General features: G+C 38.6%; 1 protein-coding gene across 1 annotated transcript in view; it reads left to right on the top strand.

Moving 5' to 3' along the window:
• LOC146158167 (ubiquitin carboxyl-terminal hydrolase 47-like) overlaps positions 1-14,608 on the top strand; it is a 41,734-nt gene that overhangs the window by 18,377 nt on the left and 8,749 nt on the right. The window contains exons 10-25 of the mRNA XM_083383982.1: positions 43-239; positions 1,434-1,556; positions 2,189-2,280; positions 3,018-3,073; positions 3,745-3,863; positions 4,695-4,821; positions 5,673-5,798; positions 6,186-6,283; positions 7,171-7,272; positions 7,791-7,910; positions 8,792-8,933; positions 9,585-9,842; positions 10,859-11,059; positions 11,939-12,067; positions 13,286-14,188; positions 14,476-14,597. Of these exons, the coding sequence (XP_083240108.1) occupies positions 43-239; positions 1,434-1,556; positions 2,189-2,280; positions 3,018-3,073; positions 3,745-3,863; positions 4,695-4,821; positions 5,673-5,798; positions 6,186-6,283; positions 7,171-7,272; positions 7,791-7,910; positions 8,792-8,933; positions 9,585-9,842; positions 10,859-11,059; positions 11,939-12,067; positions 13,286-14,188; positions 14,476-14,597 (2,915 nt within the window). The remainder of the gene's footprint in view (positions 1-42; positions 240-1,433; positions 1,557-2,188; positions 2,281-3,017; positions 3,074-3,744; positions 3,864-4,694; positions 4,822-5,672; positions 5,799-6,185; positions 6,284-7,170; positions 7,273-7,790; positions 7,911-8,791; positions 8,934-9,584; positions 9,843-10,858; positions 11,060-11,938; positions 12,068-13,285; positions 14,189-14,475; positions 14,598-14,608) is intronic.

Below are 14,608 nucleotides of genomic sequence, written 5' to 3'. Positions count from 1 at the left end.
ATTTTTTGTATTAAAAGTTATTCTTGTTGGAAATTCTTCCAGGAGGAGCAACCTCCGACGGTAACCATGGCGACCAGAGGGCTAGCAGTGAGGAAGAAGCAAGTAGCGTGGATGAGGGAATCGACATCGAGTCATCTTCGTCTTCCTCCGTTGCCATGGCGACCACGACGCGCCGCAAACACCGTAGCAGCGCCACCTGGTGGGTGAACGACGACGAACAGATCCAGGAGTTTATGAAGGTTGGTTAGAGCTTTGGAAAACGCTCTTGTGTTTTTTTTATTTTTTTAGTGAAGTTTCAATAACCTACAAATATTTGTGCTTATGTCGACAGGGCTGGCAAAATTTAACACAAGTTTTCACTTTTTTTAGGGAAGTTTTCTGCCTTGGATTGTATGGTCACATGTTTTTCGTAGGCATTATTATTTTTCTATTGCTACGAAGTTTTAAAATTTGCTTTTTTGTGTGTTTGTTATTAATTAAACTTTTTATTACCTTGTAAAGATTGGAGGGAATTTTTTTAACTTTTTCATCTCTTTTAAGCGGTTAGCTCTTTAGGTTTTTTTTAATACTTTTTAAATTATGTCATATGTAATAAATATGTGTCGCAGCCAAATTTTGTCTAATACTTCCTGACTCTCAATTGTCCATGAAAATCGTGAAGAAATCGTTTTAAGGTAAATTATGTTTAAACCTTCGCGGTAATGTACCTAAACCTATTAATTCACATAATTCGTTTCAAAATACGAGTTAAATTAAGTTTAATATTTTTTTCTGTAATTTATAGTAAACTTAAAGGTTTTGCTGCCAGAGATTTTTGCGTTTTTATGAGTATAATGTCGGTACTTTTTGCACGTATCTGTAATCCAAATTCTTTTTTTTTACATTTTTTACGAAGTTTTAACCTTGTTTTTGCTTTATGGTAGTCATTAAAAACATTTTTTTATATATCCGATAATTTGACCGAGTTACTACTACTACCACATTTTTACATATTTTTTAAAACCTGTTTTTTAAAGGTTTGTGTTTAGTTTAATACCTAAAAATCGTCCAGGTAAACATCGAACAAATATGCCACAGCCAGTGAAAAACTACTATATTTATCCTCTTAAATTTCCTTATCATGGCCTTATTGAAACATCCTTATTTCCAAAGAGTTCGCAACGAGGCCGTGAAATCAAATTCTTTCAACTTTTTGCGCTGGTTCCTGTGTCCAATCTCAAGGAGCTCATAACGATTGATTGGAGTTTTCCATCGTTTGATAATAGCAACATTTTTAAAATTCGTACCGTGTACAGTCTGTACACACATTTTTTTCGTTTATATATGTGTATTGTTCACATGTTCGTGCTTCCATATACCTGTAGAGTGTAGACGACCTTGGCCATAAACTTAAACCTACTACACAAATTAACAAGTTAATATTCCCACCTTAGGACGGTCCTTTCGTTTACGAGCTCTTCTCAATAATGGTGCACTCCGGTAGCGCCGCTGGTGGCCATTACTACGCCTACATTAAGTCGTTTGAAAACGGAAGATGGTACAGCTTCAATGACCAGGTGATATACACAATACACAGTATTTAAACGTCAGTTCAATGGCGATATTGCTAACCCAATTTTTATTTGAAAAGCAGATCTCATGCTAAAGTCTTTAGCAGTGTGCAGAATTTTTTTAACAGCGCAATAAGTTACCTAATTACGTTTATATCTCAACTTGCATAGTAAATACATCTAAAACATGATGTTACGGCAACTCAGTGATTTCCATATACTTACAAATAACTTACAAGACAAGTTTCTACCGCGACAAGGTAGTAACACCAACTATCGTAAGAATAAATACAATGTAAAGGCATCATGTGTTTTATGTCCTTTGGGCGCTTTGGTCTTAATCGTACAACACTTACCTTTACCCATTTTTAAAATAACGAACAGTATTCCACGTACTGTTTATTGCAATTATAAAGAGGGTTCTTCCGACAATTATTTATTCTGTGCACAGCAGGTTTCTTAAGCAGTCTACTTGTTTTATGATGTTATTTCTACAAATTCCTTGCCGGACCTGGTCCACGCGAACCCCCCCAAAATGTTAGGGGTATTTTTCAAGAATCATTACTTAATATCGTTGTAGCAGGTGTATTTTGATGTATCGCACTGTTAGTTCTAACCACAATTCATTTCTGCGTTAGATTGTTTCTCCGGTGACGCATTCTGAAATTGAGAAAACCTTTGGCGGCTCCCCATACCCAAGTTCATCTTCATATTATTCGTCCTTTTCAAGGTACTTGCGACTTATATAGGTTTAAATTGAATACAAACGATTTAACATTTGTAAATAGTGACTAGAATTCGACCGATACCGATAACGTATTTTTGTATTAAGATTTTGACAAGCAATACCCGTTATCTATGCCGAATTTTTATACGCCGTACACGAAAATAATTTTAATTTATCGCACAGTTTATAGTTCAAATTGCATTCAGTTTATTTAACTACTTTAACTATTATACAACCCTTTTTCTGCGTATTAACTTTGCATGATGCCTACACGAGTAGACGTATTACAAAATTTAGAAATTGTTTTTATGAAAACGATATATAATATTTTTGTTGTAAAATTTCGACAAAACAGTCGGTTATACCGTGCTATCTCCTATATTAACGTATAATGCGGCACGCTTTTTGTTAATATCCTTGCTTGTGCGAGATTTGAACCTACGAGCCTAGGACAATACGACCGACTGCTTTTAATTGACCATTTTTTGTGAAATGTTTTTCTTTTTGTGACGATAGCTAAAGCTGATTATCATAAACATTAGACAAATTAATATAAATTGAAAAATGCAATTACGATATGCTTCTATAAAAAAGAGTTTCTTGTGCGAGATTTGAACCCACGCCAGTTGGAAAACGCGACCAGGAATATATGTACAAAGCTATGCTTGTGCGTCGAAGATTGTTACGAAAGAGTTCGTACGTTCAGTTTATCTAATAATTATTTATCTGTTTATTTTTAGTTCCACCAACGCTTACATGCTCATGTACAGAAAGATAGATCCACTGGACAACGCTGGTATGTTAACTTGTCTAACTTTGCCAAGTTCACGCACATTTGAAGACAAGTTTACCGTAACGTTAAACGGAATTTGACAAAAAATATCAATTTTCGACCTTAAACGCTGAACTTAGGCGTAAGGCGACCTGGAAACTTGCTCCTCTACTAACTGTACTGTTGCATTGAAATCTAAATGTAGGCCTAATAAAATCTTAAATCTGACGTATGCAACCCCCCGAGGCACAGGGTTTTTCAATTTTTTTAACGAATGACCTTAAAAACTTGCCACTGACATTACATGACCTCGAAAGCTTAACCCTGAAATAATATGACCTTGAAAACTCTACATCATGGCCTAATACGACCTTGATGATAAGTTAATCCTAACTCTGGCATGATAGGACCTTAAAAACTTAAAACTGAATTTGTAAGACCTTGAAAACCCACCACTGACATTATATAACCTTGAAAAGTTAACCCCGACATAATGTGACCTTGATAAGTCAATCCTGAAATAATATGACCTTGAAAACTTAACTCTGGCATGATAGGACCTTAAAAACTAAACACTGAATTTATATAACCTTGAAATATTACCACTGACATTATTTGACCTTGAAAACTTAATCCTCGCATAATACGACCTTGTAAGCGGTTTCGTGATGTTATTTTTCCCTTTTTTCTTCCAGTCTTTACTCGGACGGAGAATCTTCCGAAGCACATCAAGCTGATGATGGAACAAGAAGAGCAAGAGGAAAAGAACAGAAAGATGCGGCTCGAGCAAGAGAGGAACATGTGCTCTATACGGGTAAGTCCCCAATCTGAGAGGAAGGTGTGCTCTGTTCGGGTATAAGAGAAACTTTTGGGTTATATGAGCAATTCCTCAATGCCAGGCATCCTAACTGTTGTTCGCGAGTATGGGTGTACTTCCAAACCGTCATTGTTTCTTAAATTTGAATTATAAATGTAAAAAGCAACACAATGCTTATGTATGCACACAGCGCGAAATTTCTGGTAACATTGGTAAAAGTTGGATTAAGCTATAATGTCTAAATTACAATTGAAATGTTCACAGAGTGTTTTCAAATGACTTAACTTGACTTCAGTCATTTAGGCGAATAACTTGACCTAACTTAAAGGTGCTTTAATAATTGAATACATTTCGTAAAAGCTAGTTATATAAATCAAATAAACAATTTAATTAATGCTGACCCCTTGTTTCGTTTTTTTAGTTTTTCTCTTCGAAATTTTGGTCAAAATCAAATTTTCTAATCGCTTTATGCAATGTTTAATCAACCGAAAAGTATGTATTTTAAAAATATATTTATTCTATTTTATCCATTTTTTGAATGTTCGAGCATAGTAATGTCGTCATTCTTTATCGGATACTCGTACTACGTCTAATTACAACCTCCAGTCATTATATTAAGATTTATTAGAAACGTTTTCAAAATGTTTCCTACTTCTTTATGGGCTTTGATATTTATTCTACATCCAACTACAACCTCCAGTCATTACATTAAGATTTATTAGAAACGTTTACAAAATGTTTCCTACTTCTTTATGGGCTTTGATATTCGTACTACGTCTAATTACAACCTCCAGCTATTATACTTTAAACTATATCTGTTTTGTTTAGTTATTCTGTCGCCACCATTCTCTGTTCCGCTGCCAAGTTCAATCGATAGTGGAAGAAACGTTCGAGTTCCACAAGGACATTGAGCTCGACGAAGCGGTTAAGCAAGCTCACCTGCTGCTCAAACTAGGTGAGAAAAGCGTGAACTCTCATTACTAGTACCCAAGGTATCTCTGTGATAGTTTATAGCCGCCATGATCTGAAGGCGTTGTCGAGCAGTGTTTCTCAATCCCTTTTTTTCGCGGCAAAACACATAGTGTTAGTTTTACAGCTTTGGTGACCTATTTCTTATTATTATAGGTTTTGAAGTCGGTGGTTTTTAAACTTGTGGCTAACAAAGATAAACGAATTAGCGTAGCACAATCTATGAACGAAGTAGGTATAAAGAATAATTCTTGGAATTTATAATATTTTTTGGAAATCATCAAAGGCAATACTTAGTTTTTTCATAAACGAAGCGTAATCAAAAAAGGCTGCGTCCTTTTTTTAGCCAAGTGTTTTATTTTGTCCTTGTAATTTACTCGCGCGTTCTGCTTAGCGAATAAATAATGGATGGCCGATCGAATTTTTCGAACCACGTTGGTGGAAACAGACTGTTCGTGGCTTTCACAACTTTCAAGCCCATAATTAGAATGGTTGAAAAAACGCTTTCAGACATAGGATATGAGGAGGATTTTGAAAAAACTCATCAAAATTTTAACAGAAACAGAACTAAGCGTTCTAATACTAACCAATCATTTGAGGAATTTTTAACAGTATACCATTTTTTAAGCTGGAAAAATGGCAAACATATTCCAGTATTTTAGTTAGTGTGTCCAAATCGTGTTGATTTGCATACAATATGTTCGATTTTCATTACCTTGGTTACATAGACCAAACAGTTCCCATTCTAACGCGTTAAGCACAAGCGCCATTACGTTTGACGTCATAAACCGCCCATGATTACGTCATACCCTTGACGTCACTGACTTATATCGACAGACCCGAACGTGGTACCGGTGGAGCGATGCCGACTTGTCAAGTACGATCACATCAACGACGTTCTTGATCGGTCGTACGATATCGGGAGGGACGATATGGAACACAACACCTTCAGCCAGATGCTGGGTAAGGCTCTTTCACCTTTGAACTATCGTTTTATCTGCTCGTACGTAACTTACTAAAATCTTTGCATAGAATACTTACTTTTCTAATCTGCTCATAGAATACATACTTTTTTCAATTTGCTTATAGAATACTTTCTTTTTTAATCTGCTCTTCTTTAACTCGTTAAGACCTGCTTAATGCTAATAGTACACTTATTTTTTTAATCTGCTTATTGAATACCTTTTTAATCTGCTCTTATTCAACTCATTGAAACCTGCTCAATGCTCATAGAACGTTTTTTTGTCTGCTTATAGAATACTTACTTTAATTTGGTCTTATTTAACTTGTTAAGACCTCCTCATAGAGTGCTTACTTTTTTTTATCTGCTTCTGTTTTGTTACGTCACAGGTGGAGTGCGCACGGCGTACCTGTTCGATCTTCTGTTGGAGACGAGGGAGCTTGGTGAGAGATTCGAAATCTACGAACCGGGAGGCGTCACTGTAAAGGTAAAGTACAATATTTTGAGAGTGGAAGAAATGTTGTAGTAATTCCCCCTTTTGCATTTTTTAATGTTTTTTTGTTTCATCAATATTCTTCGGCTAAATCAGAAGAGTCCTAAATGAATAGTAAATTTCGATTCGCTGGTAGTACACAATTTTGCCGAAATAAATTAGTAGTACACAATTTTGCCGAAATAAATTAGTAGTACACAATTTTGCCGAAATAAATTAGTAGTACACAATTTTGCCGAAATACGACTAAAGGACACAATTAATTCACATATAGCGTCTTCTTTTTGTGGTATTTTTTAATGTTTATACACGAATCTTTACACGAAGGTTTTTGTTGAAGGAGTCCGCGGCTATAAGAAGGTTAGGATCCACTGGTTTAAGTGTATTCGAGAAAAATGCAATTTCTTTTTTAATTTATTCAATTTTTTTAGTAATAAAAGGTTTTATTTGGCCGATATAGACCTCTTAACACTAGTCCACTTAACAACCTGGGTCTTTGGACCCCCGTTTAAGAACCCCTGCTCGATCTCAGAGGTCATTAAACTTTTTTCATAAAGAGGGCTGGATAACTTTTAGGATTTGCGACCGCGGGCTGGATAAAAACATATCTTTAACTTTATTACATTAAATATGCTCATACGAAGGAAATGTAAACAGCTATGCAGTAACAACTGTAGTTGACCTTAATAAATTGTCATACAATTTTAAATTTCATTAAAATTTAGTTTTGAATTGCGTTAGACAATAAAATATTCAACTTTACGTCATCATTAAGGAAGTATGCCGCCGGCCGGAATAATTGACCCCGCGGGCCATAGTTTGGTGATCTTGCTGAAGTGAAAATAAACCCAACTAAACCCAATCCTTGTTATATCTTCCAGGTTTATGTTGCCAACCCCAACAATATGTGTTTCTACGACCCAATCATAATAAGGGCGGCTGAGCGCCACACAGTCATGCAACTCAAGAGCAACATCGCTCAGGTAAGTTGACTTCTTTTTCTGCATTTAAACAAATGTTATTTGCTTAGCCTTGTGACTTACAACTTTTCCTCATATAGATGAGAGGTTTGCTTCACTAAAAGCATTTTATTATATTGCCAAATCCAATTTTTTCTCACACAAGTCTTAAAAACTATTGTGGCTCAATTTCTCAACATATATTTTTGTCTGCTCTAGCAATTTTGCTTGTAAGCTTTTAAAAAGACTGTCAAGTCAAGTAATTTGTTCAAAAGACTTAAGTCAAGTCAAGTAATTGTTGAAAAGACTTAAGTCAAGTCAAGTAATTTGTTCAAAAGACTTAAGTCAAGTCAAGTAATTTGTTGAAATGACTTAACTCAAGTCAAGTCATTTTGGTCAAAAAGGCTTCAATCTAATCAAGTAATTTGTCCAAACGCCTTATGTCAAGTCAAGTCATTTGAAAACAGTGTCTTAAGGGCACTTAAGTCAAGTAATTGACTTAAGTCATTACAACACTGTGTCATACGCGATCTACTTTGCAGCGAATTCGTTGCTCACCCCTCCGCTTGCTTGTCGCTTACGAGAAATACAGCGGTGAATGTCACCTCATGCAGTCCATCAACAGAACCCTAAAGCAGGAGGGATTCTACAGAAGCGCAAAGGTAAGGTTCTAGTATTACTGCAACAAACAACAGCTTCCTACGTAGCATTAGGAATTAACTGGCTTGAGAAGAAAAATAACAATTTTATAAATAGGGTTAAGACCTTTTTATTACTTGTATATTTTATTATTAGTTTTTTTTATTAGGCGACATTCTATTTTAATCTTGGTTCTATCTATAAGATTACTAGCATACCAATAGGGAAATATAGTTTCAGGATGCCGTTTGTTGCACTGGACTTTAGGAAAGCTATTGCCAAATCAGTTTGGAATTGTCATCCAACCTGAGCAAGGCTAGACAAACCTCACCGTATGGCAGTTTCTGGACGTGCTACCTTCGGAGCCTGCCCAGCTCAGTTGGTAGAGCGACGATCCCGGTATGGCAGAGGTTGTGAGTTCGAACCTCACCACAAGCTGGGCTGGTTTTCATAGGGAAAACGGGCAAAAATAGTACGAAAGTGTTACTAATTTTAGCCTAAGGGGAACTCGCCCAGAACGAATTGCATTCGCATTGCTGAGCGGGTGAGAAAATCGTACCCCGGCATAAAGTTTCAACAACAGTTTTTTCTCCCTTCCCATTCTCCCAAGATCTCATGCTTTTTTTATCTCAAGAAAGCCCGAATTCCGAGCTGTCTTTAAATGCCTCCCTGCGAAATCACCGCTTTCTGACATGTGTTCTATCTTGACCCTCTTTTCGACCGCATTCGTTTTGTTGTGTTCTCGTATGAAAAAAAAACAATTATCCTGCATAATTCCCATTGTTCCAAAATCTCATGCTTTTATCGCCTCGTTTTCCATCGCTTTCGTTTTGCTGTGCCTTCCTGCATGATTCTTTTTCCATTTTTCAAGGATCTCATTCTTTCTTCCTTTTATCTCCTCCAGGTCTTCGTTGACATCCTGAGTGAAGAGGACGCCCGTCTGGTGGGAGAGCAACATCCCATCTACCTGGAGGACACGATCCTCTGGGGGATCATTGATCGGATGGCGAACATCATCACCATCAACATCGCACTTCCTCCAGCAGGTTAACATTACTTCTTCACATTTGTGTCTTCTGCTTTATGATTTCGGCTCTTGGTGTAAATATTAGAGATCGACCGAAATCGATTTTCGGACCGACACCAATGCCCGATTTATTTATTTATTTATTTATTTTCAAGGTCGCTAAATACCATAATTGAGAATAACTTTCAGCAATCTTGTATTTATTACAAAGCCATTATCGTAAAATGCCTTTCTTTAAACCAATATTCTAAAATGCCTTTCTCTTTTGCAAGGTAAAATATGTATGATTTTTCTGTTTTTAAATTACGTGGTCTTTTCGAGTTTCAAAGGATTCGACCTTCTTGAAATAACTCGTCCATTTTTTTATTTACCCAGACTGGTTTATTTTTAAATTACTCGCCATTTTGCTTTTAAAAACAGCACAGTATTTTTCCTAACTTTAACAGAAGACCACGATTCAATTTCCCTATTTAAGACATCGAGCAATCTCCCAACACTGAATTACTTGACCATGTTAATTTTCAAACAACTCGGTCATGTTTGTTTAGAGTGACTCGTATTTTCTAGTTTTAAAAGACTCGACCTTTTTTTATTTACCCAGACCGATTTGTTTTAAAACTACTCGCCATTTTTTCTTTTAAACAACCCAGTATTCTTTTTACTTTAACAGAAGACAACGATTCAGTTTCGCCATCCAAAGACACCGAACAATCTCCCACCACTGACATCAAGGACAAATCCTCTTCAGATGCTCGCACCCTCTCTGGCTCCTCCAGCGACGAGGGGGTCGGCTCACTAGGTGGCAGCAGCGCCAACGGGGCACCTCCCCCCGGCAGCGAAGAATTTGCCCCCGACGGGGTCACGGAACCCCCTGTTTCACCCATAAGGGGCAACGGACCTGATGGGTGCCATTCCAATAACGACTGCAGTAAATAAAAATGTTTTTTGTTGCATGGAGTGTTGTTTGAATAAAATGTGTGACCGGGAAAAAATTCTGCAAAAGTTTATTATAAATTTCGCAACATCCCATGTGTTTTTTTTTGCAAATTTGGAAATGGTTACAACCTGCCTTCATTTTAACAGTGTTTTTTGCCTTTGCCACTTATACATAAGTCACATCCTTACATAAGTCACATCCCCCGTAAAAATTTTAAATCTTGGGTCCTGTAGCGTTTAAAAGAAAAAAAAATTATAAGTAAGGCCTCCTGTAATCCATTGTTTATTTCAACCTGGAAACTTTTTAAAATATGCTCAATTTAAATTGCCGTTTTTCAAAAATTTTCACCCGAAGTTTAGGCATTGTAAAAGTATAAAACGACAAACTCTGTAAAGATTTACCACAAAATGGCGATTTCAAAGTTTTCCTAACTTCAACACCGAAATGCGAAATAATTGTAAGTCTTTCTTTGACCTGATAAAGCGGTGTTGTGTACAACTGTTTCACTAACACAAGAAACTTTCTGCTGTTTATATGTGCTTGACACATAACCTAATTAAACTAATAAACTTTATACCTTAATTTGCACGCGTTTTCGCCTTGTTCATAGTCATTTGAACCTATTTTGATTGTTGGCGATTATAAGCAACATCTAATAGGACCTGCCATAGTTTATTTTCCAGTTTAAATAGTTTCACGCTAATAACGCCCGATTTTTTTTACACAAGAAGCCTAATACAAATTCTGGTGTACGTTTGGTAGCTACATACCATTAAACTTTGTCTTTCAGAGGCACTCATAAGAACATACCTTAAAAGCATAATTCCATTGTAATTTCTGTTAAAAAAATGTATCAATTCCTTGTTATCTGCTTAATAAAATATATGTCATGCCGAGATTTGAACTCACAACTCTCGTAAATTCCATTATCTGACGCTCCTTACCAATGCATTGGTGCAATTTTCAAAGGTCACTGGTTCGCGCCTCAACTCTTCCAATTTCCCTAGGTATGTCTCAGAACGAGATCAGGGGCTTCTGGAGGACCCCGGAGCTGGGCGAGGGCGAGATCCGCTCCGGACCTCCACCAGGAGACATCCAGGAGAATATCGTGGCTCCCGAAAGAAGGAGGAACAATAGCTACGACAACGGAGCAGGATTCTCGCATCTCTCGTCCGACTTCCAAGGCCAGCTTCAACAAAGACTTGAAGGTAAGGATAATTGTGGGGAAGAGTGTTTACTTATTATGTTTGACAAAACCTTTTACTGGTGTTTCTTATGACACCACGATAAATTGTTTCTTATGACGTCACGATAAGTTGTTTCTTATGACGTCACGATAAGGTGTCTATTATAACGTCATGGTAAGGTGTATATAATGACATCACTATATGGTGTTTCTTATGACGTCACAACATATTGTTTCTATGAAGTCATCATAAGGTGTCTGTCATTACACCACGTTAATGTTTTCTATGACATCACGACAAGGTGTTTCTTATGACATTACTATATGATGTTCCTTATGACATTACTATATAGTGTTTATATAACGTTACGATATAGTGTTTGTATGACGTCATCATAAGGTGTTTGTTATTACGCCACGATAAGGTGTTTCTTGGGACATCACAAAATAATTACGGGGTAAGGTGTTTTTTATTACATCAAGCCCCTGTCGATTTTGATATATTTACTAAAGTCATAAATTAAAAAAAAAGTCCACGTACATGAGTCGAGGAGTACGGTTGAGAAACGCTGATCTGGTCACAGCGGCTTTTAAACTGTCTGTGAACTAGTTTTAGGGGGTCCATGAAGGCCCAATTGAAATATTGATGTATATTTAAGAGGTAATCTATTTTTTAATAAAAAAAGTTTAATTAAAAATAAACCATTTTTGCACTGAATGTACCTGAACTCCATTTCGCTTTCACATTTTTTGGCCGGAGCAGCAGATTTTTGAAGTCTATTTATATTGCGACGTAATTTCTTAAAATTTATTGGCTACTATTGTCCACGTGAAGCAAATAAAAATTTTAGTGGTCCTCGGTAAAAAAAAGTCCCTGGTCTAACATCTCAATGTACTTCAGGTTACGCACTTGCGGGTTCCCCAACCAGCTCACTTCGCTGTGAAGATGGCGACTCGACCCATTCCGGACCCGGCTCCACTGACCTAGACTTCGACGACGACACGTCACGCGACAACGATGACGCGCAAGGTGAGATTGATGACGTCATAGGTGGTGTGATGTCATAGTGATTTTTCCTCATGTGCGGTGTAGTTCAGTGTGAAATAAGTTGAAAAACAACCGTACAGCATTTATAACGGTTTGCCACGGTGTACGTTCTGTTTTTTGTTCAATTTTGACCAGTGCTGCGAAGCCGGAGTCGGCACTCGGGACTCGAGTAAGACCGCGTAAAACTACCCGAGTCCCGAGTCCCGAGTCCGACGTGCGCATGCGCAGTATCAAACTATTAAGGCGGCAAAATTTAAGTTGTAAAAGTGTAATAGCAAATGGTGAAATATTTTTAAACCATGTAATACGGGTGGGTCGATTATGACACCAATATGAGTGTATTGCAGAAACTCCTCCTTAATTTAGTTGCGTACATTGGCGGAATACAGGCTGTAGAGTCGGAGCTGGACTCGGGACTCGACGAAATCTTACATTTGGCCGGAGTCGGACTCGGGTTTATTTTTTTGGCCGGAGTCGGACTCGGGTTATTTTTAACCGACTCCGCAGCCCTGATTTTGACAAAAGCAGATTTCACATTTCGTAGAATCTTCACCCATACAAACACGGCGGTAAATTGGTTGCGTCTTATACAAGTGTTTCTCAAAGTACGGGTCGCTATAAAATTTGGTCGACGTTTGAGTAGGTCGGGTGGATAGTAGAACAACCCTAGCAAGGCTGCTAAATTTTAATACTTTGAAAACGTTGGACTTTTGTGATCTTTTTGTAACAAACATGCTTAACCACGACAACGAACAAGATTTAAATTTAAAAGTTTGGCAGCAGTTTTAAATTTAATGTTGTTGGTGTGTACTGCCACCACTGAAGTTTTGGCGATCCCAAACAAACAGGGCTTTGTTAAAGTTGTCAATTTTAAGAAGTGTATATCACTTGTAACGGTTTGTCGCCGGTGTAGGTTCTGATTTTTGTTAAATTTTGACAAAAGCAGATTTTAGATTTTATAGAATTGTCGATTTATTGCAATTAAATATAACTTTTAATGTCGCTGTTAAACCCTAGCTTAATTAGTAAGTTGAGGGTGGCAGTGTTGTAAACAAGTCATTTTTAAAAACTTATATGAAAAATAATCATGACCTGCAAATCCCAATGCCGATCTTAAGCTTCACGCCAGTGGTCCTCATATTGTAAACCCGTTACGCTTCTCTGCGCTCAAATAAATCCACCCTTAACTTCTCGTCACAGGTGATTCCCACCCTAGCGAAGGCAGCAGCCTCAGCACTTCATGTTCCACCCTAGACAGCACCGACACCCTCTGCAACACCACCGACCGTCTCCCCACCCTGGCCCCCGACCCCCTCGGCCCCAACTACATCTTCTACACGGACCCCGAGCCCGCGGGGATTCCCCCCGGCCCCGGTGCCAAGCGCTATCCCGGCCACGCGGTGGCGTGCGCGAGGCCCGGAACTTCACACTACGACAAGGCGCTGCTCTACGCCGATGACGTCAAAAATAATGACGTCACGACCAACAAAACGGATGACGTCACACTAGACGGTGACGTCGGCAAGGGAACAGGGGACGCCCCGGCGGCGAAAAAGGTTCAGGGATGCATGAAAAAGCCGATTGTGACGTCAGAGCCGGTGAAGAGCGTCGCGTGGGTAGACGAAAGTGACGTCATAAAGACGCCGCAGTGCGCTAGCTCGTGTGCGCCATCCTGCGGCGTGTACGACGACTTCGACGCGAGTAAGGAGCCAGAGTCCTTTTCCTTTTCAAGTCCTGGTCATTCACCGAAGCAGGTAAACGGCGACGAGCAAACTACGGAAACGGAAGCGGACCCGGATAACGGGGAAGCGATGGACACGATCGTCCCGCTTTTGGACGAAATGACCCCCAGTGGTCCCTCTACGTCATCAACAGGAGTAAAATCGCCCCAGGGGTCTGCCTTTGATCCCGTTCACCCCCAGTCGAAGAACCGGAACCGCAACAGCTCCACCTTGCGGGAGAGAACCATTTCAAACTCGTCCGAGGGCTGGGGGATCACCGGGGACTTCCCCAGCCACAAGAGCTTCTTCTTTAAAGTGGTGGCGGCTTCGCAAGCGTCGGTGGCCAAGAATGTAGACGCGGTGGAAACCGTCATGTGCAAAGGTGAATATTACACTTGTTTGCTATTGCTGGTCTTGAATCGAGGTAGATGAGTGTGATGTTCTTTTCACAGTGTATGCTCAAACTCTATATTGCTAATTTTTCTGTAAAAATGATTGAAAAACTAAAAGCAGTATAAAAACAAAGTAAAAAAATATGCAGCACTGAACAACTATTTTTTGCGTTGTAATATCTAAATTTTGCCAACACGGTGTATTTTTGGCAAACCTCGTTTGTTGTTTACGATGTTTACCTTCAAATTTTAAACCGATTGTTGTGTTCCGCTCCAGTGCTCACGGTTGAAATCGACAAGCGGATGCCGCTCCTTGCCTTGAAGCGCCACCTAGCGTATTTAGTGGACACACCGACGCGGAGGTTTTGTGTCTACAAGCAATACGCAAGCGGACAGGAGGTAAGGCCTTA

This window comes from Ascidiella aspersa, chromosome 3 (assembly GCF_963924565.1).
Source record: "Ascidiella aspersa chromosome 3, kaAscAspe10.2, whole genome shotgun sequence".
NCBI classification, from domain to species: Eukaryota; Metazoa; Chordata; class Ascidiacea; order Phlebobranchia; family Ascidiidae; genus Ascidiella; species Ascidiella aspersa.
This window is presented reverse-complemented; position numbering and strand designations above follow the sequence as displayed.